General features: G+C 44.1%; 1 protein-coding gene across 1 annotated transcript in view; it reads left to right on the plus strand.

The window, feature by feature from the left end:
• CNTNAP2 (contactin associated protein 2) overlaps window positions 1-23,185 on the plus strand; it is a 1,320,279-nt gene that overhangs the window by 943,716 nt on the left and 353,378 nt on the right. The window contains exon 13 of the mRNA XM_066629190.1: window positions 19,266-19,466. Within this exon, the coding sequence (XP_066485287.1) occupies window positions 19,266-19,466 (201 nt within the window). The remainder of the gene's footprint in view (window positions 1-19,265; window positions 19,467-23,185) is intronic.

The raw sequence follows: 23,185 nt of genomic DNA on the forward strand, positions 1-23,185 counted from the left end.
ATTTAATGTAAGTGGTCTGAATAGATGATGTTTCAAAATAATCTGCAACTCACACTAAAGACTAAAATTAATTCAAACATCATGATGGATGCCAAAAGGTTTAGCCTTCTCGATTAGCTGCACCGCTACGTTGTGAAATGCTTTCTTTGGTTTTCCATTAATAACTTTAATTGTCCTAGTGCATAGGGAGAAAAGGAGTCATTCATTTACAAGGAGAGCATGGTATGTTTTTGCTAGAGACAGATATGGGATCATTCATATTATTCATTTACAAGGAGAGCATGGTATGTTTTTGCTAGAGACAGATATGGGAAAGGGGGGGAGAAAGAATGTCTGCGTGACTTCCTCTTTGCCGACGATGCAGCTGTCACTACCCACTCTGCCAAAGATCTCCAGCAGCTCATGGATCGTTTTAGCAAGGCCTGCCAAGATTTTGGACTGACAATCAGCCTGAAGAAAACACAGGTCATGGTTCAGGATGTGGACTCACCTCCCTGCATTAGTCTCTGCACATGAACTGGAGGTTGTCCATGACTTTGTGTACCTTGGCTCAACGATCTCCGACACTCTTTTTCTTGATACTGAGCTAAACAAACGCATCAGTAAAGCAGCTACCATGTTTTCCAGACTCACAAAGAGAGTCTGGTCCAAAAAGAAGCTGACGGAACATACCAAGATCCAGGTCTACAGAGCTTGCGTCCTGTGTACACTTCTGTACTGCAGCGAGTCATGGACTCTTTGCTCACAACAGGAGAGGAAACTGAACGCTTTCCACATGTGCTGCCTCCGACGCATCCTCAGCATCACCTGGCAGGACAAAGTTCCAAACAACACAGTCCTGGAATGAGCTGGAATCCCTAGCATGTATGCACTGCTGAAACAGAGACGTCTGCGTTGGCTCGGTCATGTCGTGAGAATGGATGATGGCCGGATCCCAAAGGATCTCCTCTATGGAGAACTCGTGCAAGGAAAGCGCCCTACAGGTAGACCACAGCTGCAATACAAGGACATCTGCAAGAGGGATCTGAAGGCCTTAGGAGTAGACCTCAACAAGTGGGAAACCCTGGCCTCTGAGCGGCCTGCTTGGAGGCGGACTGTGCAGCATGGTCTTTCCCAGTTTGAAGAGACACTTGGCCAACAGACTGAGACAAAGAGGCAAAGAAGGAAGGCCCATAACCAGGGAGACAGACCAGGGACAGACTGCACTTGCTCCCAGTGTGGAAGGGATTGTCACTCCAGAAACCGCCTTTTCAGCCACACTAGACGCTGTTCCAGAACCACCATTCAGAGTGCAATACCATAATCTTTCAAGACTGAAGGTTGCCAACTACTGTGCAGTTGCCCAGAACTCCCTGAAGTTTTCCTTGTGCTTTCTAAGACTGTCTACTACTGCTTTTAGATGTATCGCTTTTTCCTTCAAAACATATTTTATTGCCATTCAGTGTATATGCAGTTTTGCTTAAGGATATTAATTATGCATCAACATAGTCTGCAATCCTGTGTGCTTATCTCTATTGAACTCATGGAGGCTTACTTCTGAGTAGTAATGCCTAGAATTGCACAGTTTTTCCTTTTAAAAAATATGTAAGGAGATTTAGACTGCTAGAAGTAGGAAAAGGAATGCGGTCGTTTCTTTGTTTGATTTGTCCCGTTTTTCTCCCTGGGAGGGGCACTCAAAGCAGCTTACAGAATCATAAAATTTAACTGCTGTATGCCATAGAATTATGTCTACTTTGGTGCACAGGAAGCTTTGTATCAATTGCCTGTTTGCAAGTATGCTTGCAGGTCCACAGTAGAGATTAGTCTCCCTTGGTATGCTTATTTTCTAACAGAACAATAAGAATCTTTTTTTATTTCCTTTTTCTTAGGATTTGAGCAAGATTGCCATATGCTTTTAAAAAGATAAGCATGCTAGCACCATTGCTGAGAGAGGAAGAAAGAGGTAGATACCAACAAATGGGATTAAACAGGTCACAGTTTTATTGAAGGAATATGGCATAAACCAGCGCTTCCCAAACTTCTACATGGGAGTTGGGAGCATTGTAAGTTGTTGCAGGGGAGGGGGAAGGCAACAAGGATCATGTTCCTGCCAGGGACAGGAGAAGGGTTTTCTACTTACCTTCAGCCAGTACTGCAGTGCCTGCAAAAGTGTACAAAAGGGGGAGAAAAACTGGTATGTTTTGTTTTCATGACAAAACTGGAACTGCCTAGTTTTTTTTCTTTTTGTTATACTTCTGCAGGTACAGGGAGCCCTACAAAGGGCTTCCTGCACCCCCCCAGACCCTCCAGGACTGCAGCACTGGCTGCAGGTAAGTAGAAAACCCCCTTCCTGTCCCTGGCAGCACCGTGATTCTGGGGATCGCGTTGCTGCCTTCCCTCCTCCCTGTCCCTTTAAGGGGCATTGGTCAGTGCTTCCCAGGCTGGTGGGTCTCAACCCACCAGTTTGGGAACCACTGGCATAGACACATCACCTAAGACCAGTGTAGACAGGTTTATCTTATCCCTCTCTTTGAGATGTTTTGTGAGTCTGCTGTGGCTTGCCAGCCACCATCTTACCCATGTATCAGTAAGCTCAAGCCTGAGCTATATGTGATGGGTGTTAACTCATACCTCTCGTGTGGAGAGGCAGATGTAAAATAAATTAAACCCCTCAGGGCTGGGCCACACACTGGACTCATTGAGGCAGTATGGGGCAGCACTTTGGTGAGGTGGCTCTCGGGATAGTGGCAGGCTCACCTTGCAGTTTGCCACTGTCTATATTCAAGAGAAAGGAAGCAGGAAGAACTCCATGCTTCCTTTTTCTAGCCCCCAGCCTGCACACTGCCTTTTGAAAAGACAGTATGAAAGGCAGGCCAGGGAGAAGCCAGAAGTAACAGAGAGGTGGCTGCTACCACCACCAGCACCATTGCCATGGTAGCTGAGAACCCAACTATTGCTGCCACTGGTAAGGGGAAGGACAAGGGCAAGATGGAGAGTGAAAAACCACTGGGGCAGGAATCCTAGATGGGATTGTGTGTAGCGCTTTGTGCTAAGGGAAAAATTGAAGGACTGCCATTGACTGGGAGCCATCTCAGGCCTGAACCCAGGCACCCAAAGGTCTTGGGCTGAGCCTGGCACCACCAATCAGTGATATCCAAATGAGAATCTGTAGCAGTTCGTAGTACCTTTATTTTTACCTGTGCAGTGTTAACTTGGGCAATACAGTAGCAGTTTGCTTACTTGCAACATTTGTATCCTGATATTCTGCAAACATGCCCAACGAAGCTAACAAAATTACCATTGCATGAAAAAGTATAGTAATTCAGTACAAAGTCATAGCAAACATAAGAATCATTATATGGAAGTTGATTCTTGATTAAAAGTTGTAAGAGTTAAAATGTGGTGTTGCCTTGACTACTGTCAGTTAAATGTTCTGAAGGTGTGAGAGCAGTGATAGGAAACAGAAGATGGGCTACCTTCCTTAGCCCCTCCTTTCTGAGTTCTTAGGGTGAGAAGCAAGGCTACAGCAATAGTACAGGTGGGAGAAATGTGCTAAATAGTTGCAGAGAGGGCAGGGTTTCTCTGGTTTCATCCCTACTGGAGGTAGTTCGCTATGCAGTGTGGAACTCTGGTTCTGTATCCACCACCCACAGTAGCAACAGATCTGGTGGTGTTGTGTGGGAAGAGGATTTCCTTCTTCCATTTTCTTTTCAGTTTATTTAGATAGATTGTAGGCTGCTTTTCTCCTTTGGTAGTACCAGTGTTGGAAAACCCAGCAGGGCTTGACTCAAGTCACTGAGTCAATGTCCCTGCAACTTGACTCAAAAAGGTGTTCTAACAGGGGCACTTTCCGAGTCTCCCAGTCACCCTTTGGTGACTCTAATGGACTTGAGTTGAATTGCACCCCCCCCTTAAAAAGCTAGCCATGGAAAAAATGGGGCTGCTGCTGAGCTGTGTGTATGTGTGTTGAAGCTCTCTTTGAACACTCTCCTGTTGTCCCTGCCCATCTGTAAACAGAGTGAGGGGGACTGAGTGAGAGCTGGGACAGCAGTGAGGGAGGAGGAGGGTCGTGAACAGCAACTGGGAGGCTTACCAGGATGGCCTGATCCTTGCAGCTCTACTCAGAAGTAGTCCTCAGAAGTAGCCAGTCATTCAGTGGGGCTTGCCCCCCCCCAAGTAAAAACAGTGCCAAGAGAAGTCATAAGGTTGGAAAGCAGCACTGTGCAAAAGAGTTTATTCTGCCTCCATGGGCTTTTGCAGCCAATTGTAAGGCAAGAAACCCCTTGGGCTCTTGCTCCTGCTCTCCCTCAGCCAATAAAAATATCCAAATGTCCATAGTGTGTTGAGTGATCATTGGTTCCTTCCTATCAGAGATAGGGAAAAATAACTCACTCCCACCTCCCCCCCCCCCCCAGCTCAATTCTTTAATCCTTTTCTGCCTCCAGGCTGGAACTCCCTGCTGGTCAGTTTTTCACATGGTAAAACAGTAGGCAAGCACCCCAGACACAGGCAGACTCGAGCCAGCATGCATGGGGATGAGTGCTGAGTCAGGGGGAGCCTGACTTGAGTCTTTTTCAGAGACTTCCATGCACGTGAGTCACAAGTCGCAGAGTCACCCTAAACCCTGCATTTTCACAACTCAAGTCCAAGTCACCTGAATCGAGTTTCCAACACTGGGCAGTACCATTGAGGAAATGCTGTGCAGGAGAAGAGCACGCTACCCTTTAAAACTAGATGAAGCATGAGGCAGAGCAGATATTGCTGGAGTCACTGCTGCTGGTGGTGAGAAGGGGCAACCATAGTCTGACAGCCGTGCTGCTTCCAGGTACTTTTCCAAGGGGGTCTGGTTTATAGTGCTGCTGAATGAGGTGGGGGATGCAGGAAAGGGCAAAAAAAAAATGCCTTCCTTCCCCCCCCAGGTATAAGCGTTTTAAACAGAACTCAAGAATATTGAGGCTCTGAGGTTAGGGTTCCAGGGTGCTAATCTGGCAGCACCATCAGTGCTAGAATAATTGCTTATTAGTAGAGGTGTTTGAAAATGGTGTTATTTATTTTACTCAGAAGTAAACCCATTGTGTTCAGTAAGACTTAGGCTGTAAACCTGTTTTACTGAAAACAAGCACCTCTACTAATGAGACCAAAGGAGCAGAGTTTTGGCTGTTCTCCCAGGAGGACCCTTGATCTGCGCTTTCTTGCAGTCACAGGGCTTAAACTATTCAAAGAAAATGCTGCAACAAAAGATAGTCAGAAGCTCAAGTCCCTGAGGACTTATCCCTTACTCTTAAGACTGTGGAGAAGCAAGATAAAGATTCCTGACAGCTCTTAGAAATTATTATTGTAAGCTTACCTTATTGGCTAAAACGGTAATGTTTGGGGTGAGACCTATCAGGCATGTGCAGCAAACTTACCAAATAGACAGTGGGTCGAATTTCTCAATTAAGGTTGCTGTTACTATTTGCACTTCCATGTTCATCTGATTTGGTATCCATTTGTTGGAGGTCAAACTGAGAGTCTGCATTAAGACTCCACTTACCATAATGCTCTCCTTTCCATTTTATGTTCATTTTGCTAAAATGAAGCAGACTCTTTTATGGGCTTAACAATTATTTCGCTTGGAAAGGGTTTCACTGGATAATGAATGCATGTGGTGATCATATTAGGTGTTTGCTTTTCCATTTTGTCATTGAGATTGTAAAGATTTTTTTGGTCCACCTCTGCCTTTCTGTCCAAAGCTGTGCTTTAGTGGTTTGCGGATTGTTATGTGCAAATCATCTTTGCGTGCAAAGATGTATCTATCACAGTGTGGTTAGCATGAGCTATTACTTTCACACTGGCCCACCTCCTTTACGAACAAGTCTCTTTATTCACTCTTTCCTCAAGGCTCTGTTGCCCTTAGGAAACAAACATTTCAAACAATGACTCCTGGGCATGTCACATCAAGACCTGGTTGCTTCTTGGTAGTGATGCTGTTTGTCAAGTTGACAGGCAGCAGAACTGAGAATCAAACCAGCCAACCCTATGAGGAGAGACATTTTTCAAAGAGCTTTGTTCTCTGATGGTGGGTTATTATTTTTCCTGGCTTGTCTTTCTTTCCTTTTAAAAATAAGCCTAGGATCTGTACAACTATAAAAGCTTGGAGTGGATTAATTGTAATATAAATGAAACATTTAAAGTCATATTCAGATGGTGTGTTACAGTCATTTATTAGTGAGATCCATAATGAGGGCAATGAAAAGAGGCAAGTGTGTTTTAGAAGAGACAAAAGTGGGAGAGATGCATTCTTCTTTGAATCGCTAATCAGTCTCCAGGGATATGGTTCTGCACTCTGATGTTTAATTCCCTAAATTAATTTACCTAGAGAAGGGCAGGTGAACAGTACTGTTACTGTTCACATGAAAAATTCAGGACTTCTTGCCTCCTCCCGTTTGCTCTGCCAGATGCTGTTAGAAATGAATGAGTCAGCAGTGAATGAGTTGGAACAGCCATCCACACACACAGTGCTGTAGGTTTTATGGCACAGCTAAGAGTGGCTTTCTGGTCATTCTAAACAAGTCTGTTTTCTCTTTCCTGGTCCCTGGATCCTTAAACTAGTGAGACACTAGCTATAATTGTGACAAAGCTTTTTTATTTCTTTTTTATAATTTCTTTTTTATGTCTGTGACAATGAAAATTTCCTGGATTCCCTCTGCTTCTCTAAGGCAGAGAGAGATTCCACAGAGTGTGAGAAACAAGACTCAAGGCACATAAAATGGTATTATAAATAGCCACAACCAGTCTGGAGGACAGCTTTCTCAGCTATCTCCATACTGGCTGTTTACCATTGGAGGGTTGACGTGGAATTTCCATATGGGTATTCCTGCTAAATAGACCTTCAGTTTCACAGTTGAACTTCTGACCCAGTGGTTTGCTTTGGATTTCGAAAATCATTTAGCTGGCAGAGAATCAAGGAGAGTAAAGGAGAGGGAAGAGGGGAAGGAACAGGGATAAGATCCTGGCACATGCTGGTGCCATCGGGATTCCATTCCCTCCCTCCCCTTTTCCACCTCCTACCTGTCATTCTTCCCACCCAGAAACTCCCCTGTTCCTCCCTTGCCTCCTGCAATTGTTTACATACCTCAGCAGAGGTTGCCTCTGCAGCAGCATGCCAAGACCACCACTACCACCATTTGTGGCAGAATCAGCAACAGAAACAGTGTCACACTGTTTGCAGTATTGTAAGGGCATGTACATTGTTGTACGTGCCTTTACAATGCCCCAAATCCTAGTTAGGATTGAGACCAAAGATTGCTCTGTTTCCAGGAAAGATCAAAAGCAAAAATTGCTCCACTTCCCTCTTGGCCTCTTATCAAAAAGGTCAGGTCAGTAAGGAGGAGGAGTAGGCACAGCTCTCCTGTGTCCCCCTTTCCTTTATGTCTTTACCACTGGTGGAACTGATGCTATGCCAACAATGTTTCAACTCTACAAGCTGGGCTGTAGTTGTGCTGAATATGCCATATATCCTATAGTGTTAGGAATGAAGTTATGAAGTATAGGACTGGGCTGCAAGATAAGTCCACTTATGAGGGGCAGGACTGGCCCAGCCATGGAGTCGACTGAAACAATTATTTTCAAGGGACAGGCTGAAGGAGACAGTGAGTTAATGAGGAGTCCCTTGCACCCTGTGTCTGCCCACTGCTCCCCTCCCATCACCTGTTTCTTGATTGTCCAGCTGCTTCCACAAAAAAACAGGTGGGTGGAACATGATGGGAGTGGAAGAGGACTTTGCACACAGCATGCTCTGCCAAACCTCTGTGTTTGAATGCAGCTGGGTGGGAACAAGTGAAAGGCAATGGACATTTAAAAAGTGAAAGGCAATGAACATTAAAGTAAGGAGTAGGTGAGGGGTGCTCAGGGATTGCTCTGCTACACTGTGCTGTCCTTCCTTGCCCTCTGAGCTGTTTCCTTAAACAGCTGGGCAGGCAAGGACAAGATGGCAGTAGTAGCAAAGCACACATTAAGAAAATAAGAGGGAATTACCAGAGGGTATGCACTGGTAGGGGCAGCATAACTATATTGTTTGAGGCAGCAGATCTGCTTGAACCAACCCTGCTTCAGAGGGTCCACTAAAGAAAACTTGCCTTGGACACCACCACCCCAAAAAATAAATGTAGTTTTGCACATGGGGATTACCTGATAGGCAGGAAGGACTTCTGTAGCTACCCAGACTTACTGCTTTGGCTGTGGAGTTGAGGCCTCCATCATTAGATCTAAAGCCCTAGGGGTGTGTGGTACATTACCATCTCAATAAGTTATGTACAACTGAAGCATACAAAAAATAAATAAAAAGCAATGCCTTTTCTCACAATCTCATTAAAAGTGACTCAAAATTCTCTTTTTCTTTTTTGGCAATAAAAGGGTTAAAACTGTACAAATAATTTTCATTTTTTGTTCGAAGAAAATGTTATTACAAAGGCATTTTTCTCTGCTTTCAGAAATGGGTAGAGCGTAATGTGTTCTATTACATAGCTTTACAAAATGACCTTGACCTGGAGCAAAACAAAAATAATAATGAAAATTGTGTTACAACAGAACTTGTGGAGGGAAAAAGGAGAATCATTGCTTAAGTGCATGGAGTGCAACAGTATATTTTCCCCTCATCCATCTCTATCATCTGGTAATTTATTAGCCTGGATCTAGAAGATATTGGTGCTTCCCTTTTTGACAGCATTCTACATATATTACGGAAGGGTTGTTGTTGTTTTTTTTAACTTGTTTTTCCTTTGTTTCTTGGCCTGCTGTAGCTCCTGATACAGAATTCAGTAACCTTGTGGAATTTTATATTTATGTGTTATGATTCCTTTGCAAGTGTAAAGCTCAAACTAAATTGGTTTTATTTGTATTTTCCATTATTTGACTATAAAGGGATAAATTCTACCAGACTGATTTCAGGCAATATCAGAGTCTAAAGGCACAATCCACTGGGAAGTTTTTCTGCAGAACCCCATTGAAATGAATGCCCCTGTCAGTACCCAATTCGATTCATCCTTGCAAGCAAATCAAGCAGAATAAAAGCATTTGCTTTCACTTTAAGAACAAATCAAATTGCACATTATGTACTGCAGTTCCACTAAGAGCAAGACAGGATATCAAACCAGGATCAAACCATGGTTTGTTCTAGTAAGTTAACAAACCACAGTTCCTTGAGTTTGTGTGTAATTTAAAACTGTGGCTTGTTCTAAAGTGTTCAATCCCCTCTTGCATGGAAGAGAAGACAAGGAGGGAACACACAAGCTCACACCTCCTAAGGCTCATCCTAAGGCTCATAGTGATAAATCATAGTTCAGCAATGTTTTTGAACTGGGTGATTAAGCAGGACCGTATTAACCCATGGTGGACCCCAGGGCCTCTGAGAGGAATTTTATCAGGGGGTACAAAGTTTCTTTTGGGCCCCTTTGCAAAGGGGGAGGGGTGAAACAGAGTGGGGGGAGGTGGTGACAGGTGAGCAGAATGGGGGCAGGGAGGGGCGAAAGAGGGTGGAGGGAGGATAGAGACAGCTGGAAAAGTCTTTGGAGCCCAGGTCTACTAACCCATGTGGCATCCGTAGGGTACCCAGCATCCCCAGTAGTGGTAGTGTCCCCAGCATCCCATGTGGGCAACAAGTCTGAGTAGATAGGAAAACATAAGAATTCAGGAAATTTATGGGCCCATTCCTGGGCCCCCCTTTTGACCCTGGGCCTGGGTACAAATTACCCCCTTTACCCCCCTCTCCTAGGCCCTGGTGGACCCCTAGGCTTTCATGGCTGGGCCCCTAAGCTTTCAGGTATTTTTCCCCCTTCCAAACACTTCAGGAGAGCAATACAACAGGGATGTGGGGAGTCCTGATTGGCCAGGGAGGAGGGGATGTGCTGGCAGGCAGCTTCACATCACCAGCTTCACTTAGCTCCCTGCGGCCAGGGCAGACTGCTCGTGGCCGTCTGCTGCGAGCGACAGGGCCCAGCTCAGGCCTTGTGCCCCAGCATCAGGGCAGGTAAATTGACTGGCCGCTGGTCCCTGTGAGCCCCTAGGCTTCAACCTAGTCAGCCTCCTCTGACTGACCCGATAATTCTCCCGACTGTCAGCCCAATTTCATACATGTCTACTCAGAAGTAAGACCCCTGAGAATAATGGGACTTACTGCCAGGTAAGTGTATGTACATTTGCAGCCTAATAGATATAGTTTCAGCAAACCAGTAGGGGTGAAAATTTGATGACAAAATGGTTAATTGGATGGGAGTTAGTCTATTACATGGACCTAGATTTGGTTTTGTCTTTCTTTTTTTTAGTTAAGGAAATTTGAATGAATATAGGATTTTTTTTATTTTTTTTTGTTGCCCTGAATCCAAAAATGGCATTGGTTTTGCTCAATGGGCTCTAGTTTGTGAGGTACATCATAGCTACCTTATATGCGGATTCAAACAGATTCCTTGTGAGGAAGCCAGTGCCATGAAAGTGGCACCCCCAAAAGTAGAGCCAATCAGAAAAAACAATGCTGTTTTTGGATTTAGCACCCCAAATATACCCAAGAATAGGTCTAACTTTTATGATAACAAAATATGTGTAGGCCTGTGTTGTGTCTTCTGTGTTCCTACCAGAACAAAGTTGGTAGGAGAAGAGAAAAATCATGATTAGCAGCATCCATTATTTCCTTTATATCTGAATCTGCTTTAAGCCATCAGTTTCTGCTGCATGCAACAGACTTGGATTACAAGAGGGAGAGGAACAAATCTGAGATATTAGAAGCTAAAAGGGGAAAAAAACTGGTCATTTGGTGGAGATAGTCTGAGACGACAGTCTGCGTATACTGTAGTTCAGTAAAGCCTTCAAGGAAATCTCAAACTTGTGTGCTATGAATTTATTGTAGCGTGAATTCGCTCTTTCTTCCCTGTTCCTCCCAAGGAGGCAGAAGCCTTTATTCCTGGGAATGTAACTTGCTGCTACAAGCATATTCTTATCACAGGGTAACAGGATCATGTCACTGTATTTAAGTGAAGCTGCAAGCCTCAGCTATTTACTCACAAGTAAATCCCATTGAGCTCAGTTGGACTCACTTTCCAGTAAGCATCTATAACAGAGCTATTCAATCTGGGACGTTGCGATGCCCCAGCCTGACAGCCCTGGCCTCTGCCCCCTTAAAGGACGGGGGCAGGGGGAAGGTAGCAGGGCTCCCCAATGTTCCAAAAGTGAAAGTGGAGCAATCGCACTCCACTTCTGCAAAACCGGAAGTGGAGCACGATCACTCCACTTTCACTTTTAGAAGGCTGGGGAGCCCTGCAGACGCTCACACAGGGCTCCTTGCACCCCTGTCAGGCTGTTGCAGGGACTGGTGAGTACATCCCAGTCCCTGCAGCCCCCCCTTAGCGATGCAATCCTGGGGATTGCGTCACTGCCTTCCCCCCACCCCCGCTACCTCCCTCCCCTCACCTGCAAGGACTTACTGCGGTCCTCAAACTCCCTGAGAGTTTGTAAACCACGGATCTATAGAATTGGGATGTTACTCCTATATAATGTGGGAGAAGTCATTTATGTAGTTACTTGCAGTGATTCTTTTCATCTAAATACAGTGTATCCAAACAAGATAAAATGCTTCGGGAAGAATTGCTGCCATGCAGACTTAGCCTCTTTTTATAGGATTATCAAGTATTCCTTGCCAGAAGCATTTCTTTTGTCACGCTGTTATATGAAAAAGTATAGGTTGCCATCCAGAACATACATTGCATATCAAGGTCAGTTCATAACCAGGGCTGCCCCATATGGTTGTACAGATTGTGCACTGCACAAGGGCACCACATTGAAGGGGGCACCATTCACACTGGGGAGAGGAGGAATGCTGATGGACCCTCACTTACTTTTCTCATGCTCACAAAGGTGCCTTTTTCTATTTTGCACAAAGGCATCATATGGGATAACAGCGACCTGTTCGTAACAATCAGCAGAATCTAGCAATAAAGAACTGATCCTCAGTCAAGGAGTGGATGCTCATAACTGCCATTGATGAGACTCCTTGTGGTTACAGTGTGAGAAGGATGGAGTATATATAGTATATCTCTTTTATACACAGGCTGGAGTCTTTAGCCTTTACTAGACCCCTACCTGTCCACAACGCCTGTCTAGTAATCAGCTGCACAGCCAGCTTCCCACTTTCTGATGTGTCCTAGGGTAAAGGTACCGAGGCACATGCCCTCTGCCACTTCGAATTGCACACATAATTGCAGCCTTTGTCAATTGAGCATAGTAATTTTAATTTTCCTGGAAGAACCATGTGAGGCTGTAGTGTTCTTTAAGGTCCACTGGAGAGGGGCGCAGAAATGCAAAATCTTTCTTTCTACATTTCCTCAGGGAGACCAACTTATCACTTGGAACATGATGACGTTATAGTAGTGAATAGCAGAATATATTTTTGCTTCTGTGAAATTTGCCATGTGTTTGAAATAGGTCTTCTGAGCATGAAGCTAATCAGCAGCCTCCAGATACCTGCAGAATTTCATCTCATTAGAGAAGATACCTTGTGCCCCCCTGTGGAGCATCCATCTGTGCTTAGCTTTGCGTATTTTTAAACATATCACTGGAGCCAATTATACTATATTGGTCTTTTCTACACATGACTTCTGTTGCCTCCTAACATATTGCAAGGAGTTTTTATTATATGACTGAACAAACAATTAGAAGTAAAAAAATTCCTTAGGGTGTGGAAGGGGGAAAATGTTGCAAAACCATGCTCTGAGTTTTAGTGTGACTCTTTCATTCTCTGCACAAACCCTATCTGTCCAAGAGAAACTTCACCACCTTTTATTTTTTCACCATGCTAACAGTGCTCAGCCATAGTGCTTGTTTTAAAATTATATCATTTATGTGCAAGGGTAACTTGTGGTTTCTGTTAGATTATCTTTGGTGCAAGAAAATTTGTCTGCATATAGAATGTGTATGACTGCAACGGTTTCAATTTCTTTCTGTATCTAAAATCTTAACCATAATCATAAAACAGTGGCTGAAAACAGGATTGGTTATATCTAGGGCACCAGTGTTGACTGATCAATTGATCTGTTTAACCAGATAAAATTATCAGACCTAATTAAAATTTTGAGCTTGATTCCCCCATGTCATCACTGATCTTTCTTAGTACTGCCCTCTTGTCTCTTCCTTCCAGACACTCTCCCTCAAACTTGTGCCTGGCCCTGCTTCACCTAAACTCAGATTTAGTTCCTCTTGCCCTTGTATCGCATAATAATCTGCTATAGTACTTCATCCCATTTTCAAATCTGAGCTTCAACTGATCAAACATCAACATAGGCAGGACAGTGGCAGATGTTTTGATTGTCTGTTTGTTTGTGGCTGAGTTTCGGGGTAGTGTCAGTATGCTGGGTAAGACAGGCACGGAGAAAAGGGCAGAGCCAAGCTCAGAATGCAACAGAAAAGGCCAAGCTCCCTGAGCTGGTTACCACTGAGAGATGAAGGAAATGAAGAAGTTGAGGCCATCATAGAATGACCCTATGTTTAGTTCAGAAACAGCTAGCCAGTTGTGTGGGGGCAGGGGTCTGTATGATGGTTCCCTGACAAGACTAACATTCTTACAGTGCTAACTTAAAGCCATTGGGCAGATTCACACATGCATGTTCCTCACTCATTGATTGTGGCCTCATATGTGTGGGAATCAACCATTATAGATGAATCACACTGGCAGAATTTTCATATCACATGATGCCTGCTCAAAAGTAGGACTGTTAACTACTGGAGGTGGAAGCTTGAAAGTATTTGAAAAAAAAAATGGAACCACTTCTTATGAGTCATCTCTGAGTCATTTGTGAGTCATTTGGCTGTGAGTCATGAGGTGTTGAGTAATCAAGAAGTTAGAAATCATTTATAGTCTAATCCTATAGGTCAGTGTTTCTCAAACTGTGGGTCAGGTCCCACTAGGTGGGTTGTGAGCCAATTTCAGGTGGGTCCCCATTCATTTCAATATTTTATTTTTAATATATTAGACTTGATGCTAAGTTGGATGCTAAGAAGTTAGAAATCATTAGAAGTTAGATGCTAAATGTTAGAAATCATTTATAGTCTAATCCTATAGGTCAATGTTTCTCAAACTGTGTGTCGGGTCCCACTAGGTGGGTTGTGAGCCAATTTCAGGTGGGTTCCCATTCATTTAAATATTTTATTTTTAATATATTAGACTTGATGCTACTGTGGCATATGACTACACTTGGAGAAATATTACAGACCTGTGCTTTTAACAAGCTACTATGTATATTCTTTTAACAATGATAGTAAATGGGACTTCTGGGTAAGTGTGGGTAGAATTGCAGCCTAGGATTATGAAAAATTTTCCTGCTTGATGATGTCACCTCTGATCACTTCCGGTGGGTCCTGACAGATTTTCATTCTAAAAAGTGGGTCCCAGTGCTAAATGTGTGAGAACCACTGTTATAGGTTCTTTGTACTGGTGGAACTAGTGTTCCTCCAGCACTGACTGCCTAAAGGCAGTCGTAAAATCACTTCCGTGAAGTAGTGCTCTGCCAGAGCATCAGCAGGAATACTGGAGTCTTCCCAGGATTGTTGCAGGATTGCTGGCCACCCATTGGAGCAGATAAGCCAATGGGGTGCAGGAGAGGGTAAGGGAGGGCGGAATGGGGGGTGGGAAGGGGCACAACTGGGCAGAGAGGCCTCAGGAGGGGGTAGATCCAGCTTCAATGGCATGTGTTGGATCCTATCCCCTGTGTGACCATCCTCCCCACCCGCTTCCTCTGCACAAGTCCAAGGAGACCTATTACAAAGTGGGAGGCTTATGGAGGGGGAAGAGGATTTAAAACTCTGTTCCTTTCAGAAGCCCCCCCTTGGATACAGCACACACTTTTTCAGTGCAGCTGCACCAGCGGGGGGTGGGGGAGAACATAGGATTGGGCTGTTAGAGATATGCACATATGCGTTAACTTTTCCCGTAGTTCCAAAAAACTCTCCTACACTGTAGAATACAGTGGCCTACTTGGTCTAAGTGTACTTAGGCCAACACGTGGTTTAAGTATTATCCTGTTTGCTTGTGCTGTAAATAACTCAGCACAGAACTCTGCTTCAGTCACTATATAAATGCTTAGATATGAGCAGGATGCCAAGCTCCTAGTGACTTTAATGTAAGTTCATGTAATTATCTCTAGTTTGAAGGACAGCCAACAACGATACTTATGTCTTTAACCTTAGATTATAACCTTCTCCTTAAGAGCAGTGGTTAACAGAGGCTTATGTCAAGATAATCTTTCAATAATTTATCATAGTGTTTCTCAAACTGCAGGTCGGGACCCACTAGATAGGTCACAAGCCAATTTCAGGTGGGTCCCCATTCTCTTCATTATTTTATTTTTAATATGTTAGACTTGATGCTAGCATGGTATGTGACTGCATTGGGGGAAATGTTACAGATCTGTTCTTTTAACAGGCTATTGTGCATATGATAGTCAGTGGAACTTACTCCTGGGTAAGTGTGGGTAGGATTGCAGCCTAGGATTGCTAAAAATTTTCCTGCTTTATGATGATACTTCCAGTCATGACATCACTTCTGGTGGGTCCTGACAGATTTTCGTTCTGAAAAGTGTGAGAACCACTGATTTATCATCAAGCATCAGCTCTATAGACCAGATATAACTCATATGATTTCCATTAATTGAGGTGGAAATTAGCAAAGAATAGGCCAAAGTGTGTTTGCATGGGCTCCTGTGTTTTTAATATTCTCAGCTACTGTATGGCACATCTGTTTTGCTAAGTGAATTTAGTGCTCATGCAAAATGCCATATGGTCTCACTAGAGACTCAGCACAGCACGAGCAGCCACAGCAGTACAGGTTTACACAGAATTTTGCCTTTCATTTATTATTAACTTTAGGAAGTACACTGAAGAAGAACTGTTTGGAATGTATTTTCAGAAGAGATGGCAAAGCTGCACCAAAGACACATTTCTAAACATATCTTTATGCACTAAATTTTTAAAACATTTTCACAGAGTGATGCAGGACAAATGACAGGTCAGTCAGCTCTTTTGAAAATGTGATTGTCTGAACTCTTTGGAAAACACTTATAGTGTAATCCTAGCTATGTCCCCTCAGAAGTAAGTCCCATTGGGTTGAATGGGACTTACTGCTGGGAAAGTGTATTTAAAATTGCAGCCAATATCCTAACCCCCTGTCTCCATCTCCCTTACTATTGCCATTACATGTCCTGGACTTACACCTTTTGTTTAGCAGACGTAGTTCTGATGGATTCCATAGCAGTGGTGGAGGCTTTCTAAAAAGAGACCTTTCCAACTGCCCCTTTCCAATCGATGCAGCTTGCACACATTTCAGTAGGATTGGGCTGTTAGTCTTCTTAGGGCACAATCCTATCCTGCACTGAAACAGGTAAGCCAAGAGGCTTGTGCTGTATCCAGCGCAGAATAGAGGCCAGAATTGGCTCAGCCAGAGGCAAGTGGAAGCTTTTCCCCTTACCCCTAGAAAGGTGTCATGGCCCTTATGCGTCTCCTCGAACTTGCGCTATCTCCTGAGGTGGCACAAATTCGAGGAGAGCGGAGCGACTTCAAGGCGCTCCAAACTCCCCAGGAATGGGGGTTGGGATCCAGCATGACTGCTGGATCCCAGCCCTGCCTCCCGCTCCCCACTTGCCCGCCCCTGGGGCCACCCACCGCCTGCCCTCCCCCTGTCCTGGAAGCCTCCCTCCTGCCTCCTCCCCGTCCTTCCCAGAACATTCCGTTGGCCCAGTTGGGCCGATGCAAGGCTCACTGCCTCCATCGGCACAGAGGCTTGTGTCAGCCTCCTGGGCCGGCACAAGGCCAGCTGGCCCATGTGCAGTTCAGGATTGCGCTGTTAATTGTATAGGCTAGTTCAATTCATACAATCAGAATTTTAAGGAGCATCCTGAGCTGGAGGCTGTGGGGAACCTGTCTTTTTTCTTTTGAGCATGGAATTGCAAATAAAAATGGCAAGATTTCAGCATGTAACCAAAACGCCAGGTGACACTGCTCTTTATTTTTTGTGCTGCCAAACAGTGAGATTAGATGTAAGTAATTATTTCAGAAGGCAGCAAGCATTCCCCTCCAGGACACAACACAATTCCAGAGTGTCAGGTGCAAGGTAGAGGGAGAAAAAAAGGAAGTGAGTCCCTGGTTGAGCACTATCTGGGCAAAGGAAGCAGGAAGAAGAACTGGGTTTGTGGTACTGTCTCTTTCCACTTTTCCTTTTTTTCCCTTTTCCTCCTATCCACTCTTTCAATGGCTATTTCTTTCACACACAACTACAACACTGAAGTACAACAATACTGAAGAAAGGAAGGTCTGTATTCTATTGTCAGAAAATTAGTAGACAAGGGAACTTTGAAGATTGTGGGACTGCAGACCCAAAGCATCAATGTGCAAGGCTCTGACAGGGCACTTTTACCCTTAAGGTTTGCAAAGAAGGAAAGATTCTTCCAGTTTGGTTTTCTGCCATCACTACAATGTGATATTTTCCTGTCGGTTGTACTCCCCTTATGTGTTACTTGCCAGCCTTACAGGGAAAAGATCACAGTGTTGGTAAGTACAAAGCATTGCTCAGAACCAAAGACAAGCTCACTTTGGCTTCTTTCTACCCATTGCCAATAAGCTAAAACCTATCAACTTCTGCAATGATCTAATAAGCAGTATTATTACTACATCAAACACTGCAGCTGCGGACCTCCGCAGCCCCGCTCCTGGGGCAAAGCTCCGTGATGGCGCCCCCACACGAACTATTGCTGCCCCCTGTGCAGAAATCCACACACCCCCCCCCACTTACCAGAGGCTCATGGAGCCGCATGCGACCTCCTCCCGTGCCAGGGAAACCTCTGTGAGGTTCCCCAGCACTATAAACTGTGCTTCCGGCGAACTGGAAGCACAGTTCCCATCAGGAGCCTCAGAGAGGCTTCTGTGGGGTCCCAGCAGCCAGCACCTGAGGCATTTGCCCCAGGGCAGTCAATGGCAGGCACCCAACCGAAACACTGAATGTTGTTGTTTCATGGTATAATAACTGTTGACTGGTCACAAAGATTCTTGGTTCTTGCAGGCAGCAGACAATAGAAGCAGGTGCAATAAACTCTAGGATCCCAGCTCCTATATTGCTTTAATCAAGATTAATCCCATATCACTTCATATGTGTATACATGTCATAGTCATGTTCCAAAAAGAAAAGACATTATATCCCAAAAGGACTGACTGGGGAAAAAATGGAACTTTTCATCCTTGAAACTAGTTCAAATATGATACTATACTAACATTAATATAAATGATCTCTTTATGTATTATCAATTGTACCTGTATGTTTTCTGTTATAGGGCTAAATAGCAGTTTGGGTATGGAAAAGGATGCACAGGGAAAGGTTAGCCCTCTTCCAAGTACTGCTGCTCTTGTCAAATTCAGGACCCCATGGCGACTTTTAGGTGAACATGAAAAAGCTAGAAGACCTGATCATGGCTCTCCTGTGTTTTGTTCAGTTTGGCCCTGACACCAATGTGCTTTTACAGAGGTCACAATAGATCAGGTATGGTTAGCAAGGTACTCAGAAATAGGGCACTGAATAGGCAAAAACCTAAGCCAGCCAAGTGGAGAAGAATCCTAAAAGATAGAATTGGTCTATCCTAAAAGTGGTAACTAGGTAGTTCCCAAGTGTGCAAAGCAAGCAGCATCTGTCAAACCAGACAAGAGCAAATTGTTTCAGTTCATAACAACAACTTAGACCACCCAGGGCCTTATCCTAACTAACTTTCCAGCACTGACCTAGCCGCAGTGCAGGCCCAAGGCAAGGTAACAAACATGCCCTTACCTTTAGGAAGCCCCCCTGGACTGTCTCCCACTGCAGGGTGCAGTGCACTCCACATTGGCACAGCTATGTCAGTGCTGGAAAGTTGGTTAGGAAACTGTACCCTCAGATTGCCTTCTGTGATCTTTTGCATTGTTTGTATAAAAATCTTAGAGGGGTTAGAAATACAAAGACTAATATAAAGACTCATTCAAAAATATCTATCCAAATTTGTAAGATTAAAAAGAGACATGCTCAAATAGTTATTAAATATTTTGTTGCCTTTCGTTGACAAAAGACTTAAGAAAATAGCTGCATTACCAGTTAATATACATATCTTCCGTCTTATGCAATCCCCTAACTGTATCCAGCACACCTCTAATACTGTCCATAGTCTTGAAAATTCTGCTTTGTTAAGGTTCTAGAGTTCTATAAACATGGCTCCAAACAGCCTCTCTTGATTTCTTATTTATTTTTCTTCCAGAGGACAAAGTATGGACTACTGTGACTCATGACTTGCAGGAGCGATTTCCAGTGGTGAGCAACAGACCAGAGAAGCATGCTTTCCTGCAACTTAATTACAGTGCCACCGTGGATCAGATCTTGGCCATCACCAGTAGCTCAGAGTATTGTGAGCAGTTTGTCTCCTACTCCTGTAAAATGTCAAGACTGCTGAACACCCCAGGTAGGCTAAAAGAAGAATACCATTACTGTACCTTAAGAATTTACCTAGTTTCTCAATGGGGCCCAAGTGGGCTAAAGGTGGGCTAAAGGTGGAATGTCATTGTCAGTTGGACAGGCTTACCGATGTGCCTCTGCTAGTCCATCTTGCATAAGAGTGAAGTATCTGAACACAATCCTTCATTTAAACTCTCATCCACACTGAAATCATTTTGAAATACTTTTATATTGTGTTGTGTATATAATTGATTTTTTTTAGTGATCTCTGAGTCTTGCCATCCTTTCCAGAAGCTCTAAGTTTTAATGTAGTGAATAGGAAAACAAACATTTTCATCCATGCATACTTTCTCTCTTCTTCTCTCTAGTCTTTGTATGAATTACTGCAAACAAACAAAATTGGTTTGTACAATAATTTTCTCTTTGCTGTGGCTGCTTTGTTTTCTGCACAGGACTGTGGTTGTTTGTTTTCTAGTAGGAGAGATAATGTGGCTCAACCAGTTCCTTGCAAATCATGCCCTCTGACTCTGAAGAGAAGTAATTCTGTTCATGTGCAGAAGCATTCTCTGACTAGCATTTCACATGAGTTCTAATGAGTTCTGCTATAGAATACAATGTTCATGTCTCAGCTGAAGTGGCTTCAGGTATGATCCAAAAGTAGGGGAAACAGGAAGTGCAAATGGCTCTGGATCTCTGTTCCTCTGCATCTTAGGCTTGGTTCAGACTTTTGGCAGCCTTTGTGTGATTGCTTGTAGAGCACAAAGGGCTGATTGTCTTTCAAATTTCTTTGCAGGGTCCCAAATTGTGGGGGACCCTCCAAGTTGTGAGAGGCAGTGGTGGGGCACCGGGAGTCCAACTCCAGCAGGAACAACCCGGCCACCTGGGCCTCGGAAAGGAGTACAGGGGTTGCGTCACCTTGGTCCTTCTCCCCACCTGCTGGGGCTTCTGGGCTCCCAGAAAGTTCACAGGCAGGCCAGCTTCTGTTCCAGCCAGCTACCTAGTCCAGATTGCCTTCATCCCCCGCCTGGCTGGGCTTTATGCTGGTGACCAGCCCCTCCAGACCCTGCCCCTTCCTCCTTGGAGGGCAGCACTGCATCAGTCAAAAGCTTAGGAATTTAGAGAAGAGCATACCAATACAATACAACACTTAATAAAACAATAACAACTAACTCCTAACTCTAACTCTCACTCACCAAAGTCTTAGCTTTCCAAAGTCCAATCGGACCCATCTTGCTGCAAACAAGTTGGTTTGCTCTTGCCAGAGTGGTCAAGGGTCTCAGGCCCCCTCAGCCAGAGACAAAGCTAGAACAAAAGAAATTCTTCTCCCTCACCTTTATAAGTCTCCTGACCCATCCACCAATCAGAACTCGGTTCCAGCCGAACATTCTAGGGGTGGACGTGCCACAAGTCTTCTTACTCATGGTGGAATCCCCCCTCCCAACCTGAGACGTTCACAGCTGAACCCTGTTGTCAATTAAGTTGGCCTTGAAGCCCACTTGGTAGCTTGGTATGATATCAGAGGGCCCTGTGAAGCGGCCTCCTCCACAGTTCTCCCAAGCCTGGTATGCACTAATTGGAAGTTGGTTACAGCTGGGGCCCTGCACTTGGGCCTAACGACATGGCTACAAGCAGACACTTTCCTTGTTCAGATGTTACCTGGCCATTAAATTCTCTCTTTTTTTTTTTTTTTTTGTCACAATGCCCATTCTGTCAACCATAGCAAACAGGGCAGCCAGTAGAGGTGCCCACCAGATTGGATCAGCTTTTATTTTCTCCCTGCCTATAAAATTAGTAAGAAAGGCTGACCCACTGCTGGCTGGCTGACCCACTGTTGGCTACATTGGTGGCAGAACATCTTGATTCAAGACCAATAACAATGTCTAACTGTCCTTGTAAGCTGCAAGTCACCCTCTGGAATCTGTTGGCCAGAAAGTATTGGCACTCTGCAACACAGTCCGTCCAAGCTCCAACCCAACTAATTAAGAAGAAGGACACCATGGTTCGTGATTTCACCACTGAATGGTCCAATAGGGACACACTCTCCTCAGTGTAGATCATCCACCAGGATGACCTTGGCTTTTTCTCTTGTAAAACCAGGCCTGAAGCTGACCAAAGAAATGGGTCTAAATAAGCAGTTTCATCCAGGAATCCCTTTAGATTCCTGGGCCAGAAATGAGAGGTTTGAAACTGGCCCGTAATTATCCAACGTGGTGATATCCGACACAAAAGGGCTTCTTCACGAGGACATAAACCACAGCCAGCTTCATAACCATCACCAACACCCCCTCCCTCTGAAATATTCATAATTCATTTAATATTCATATTAAAATATGCCAGAGATGCATCTGCAAGTAGCCACTAGAAAAGATGCTATGCTGGGGAGAATAGGGACAGTTGGAGATAGCATGTTACTTAATAAACTTGCAAACAGAGTATTCTAAAGCAAGCAAGCTAAAACAAAGACCTTGTTTTGCTTGGCCAGTTAATTCAAATTAACACCAAAATTAGAATAAATTTTGTTTGCCAAGACCTTAGTTTAGGGATAATCAAAAGCATATTGATACCTTTCAGGAATTAAAAATCAGACTAAATGCCTAAAAATCAGACTAAATTCAATATGTCTGTTACCCATAATTTGCTAATTTTAGAGGGGTGACTTTACAGAGAACTTGTTAATGCATGTAAATTAGTTGTCCTCATATTATATTTCTTCTTGGGCAAGCTACATATATATATATATATGTTTTGCATCTGGAGGGCAGGATGTTCTCAGGGAATTAGATGTATTGCTAAATTTTTCTCCCCTGCAATTGGTTTCCAGAAGAGGGAGAAACATACGAAAAGCATATTGTTTTGATGTACACTGTGACAAAGGATCTGACTGCACTGTTTGTATAATACCAGACTGTCAGAACACATTCTATACATCTGTGCAAAAGAAAAACAGGCGCTGGGTATATTTTTCCCTTTCTGTAACAAATCTGTTCTTCAGCTCCATTCAGAAAGTTTCCAGAGTTGATGCTCATTTTTCTCCTATCCCCCTGTTTATTTTGGATTTTTGTCTCACCATAACACTCTACTTATCTTAGAATACATGAATTTTTTCTGTCTTGTTCGCACTGGGGATTTTAAAAATAAACCACATTGGGCTTGCCGAATTTTTGAAAATGATAAACAATATACAACAAGGTTTTTGCTTTTTGGAGGGCACTATTTATGGCATATCACGGTAAAAGTTCCTTCTCCAATACTAGCATCCAGCTAAACCAAATAAACTCCTTGCCTCTTTCTCTGTGCTTGTGTTCACACAGTGAGATGCAGTGGGTTGATTTTTTCATTCCAATTTTGTGTGCAGGTACATGACTGCTGGGAGAAACATTGGTTTCAACTGGGGTAGCATAGAGGAAGTTGCAGCCATTTCTGTGACTGCAACAGCTGGAGCTCCAAGGACTGAGGGACCTCATGGCACACGGCCAAAGAGGCAACAGACCCAAAGATTTCCTGCTGCCCTGAGATCACTACATGCAGGATATCTCAAAGGGATAAGCAGTTCCATCCTCCCATAAAGCAGATGTACCCACCAGAGGAGACAAGGTGGAGATGCAGACAGAGGCGGTGTCAGGGGTCGACCAGGTTGGGCACTGGCTGAGGCCCATTCCAGGACCCATTTGGTCAGGCCAACCTCTGAATTCTCTGTACCAGTAGCTGTAGTAACATGCAATGAAC

The sequence above is a fragment of the Tiliqua scincoides genome, chromosome 5 (genome assembly GCF_035046505.1).
Source record: "Tiliqua scincoides isolate rTilSci1 chromosome 5, rTilSci1.hap2, whole genome shotgun sequence".
In the NCBI taxonomy this organism is placed as follows: domain Eukaryota; kingdom Metazoa; phylum Chordata; class Lepidosauria; order Squamata; family Scincidae; genus Tiliqua; species Tiliqua scincoides.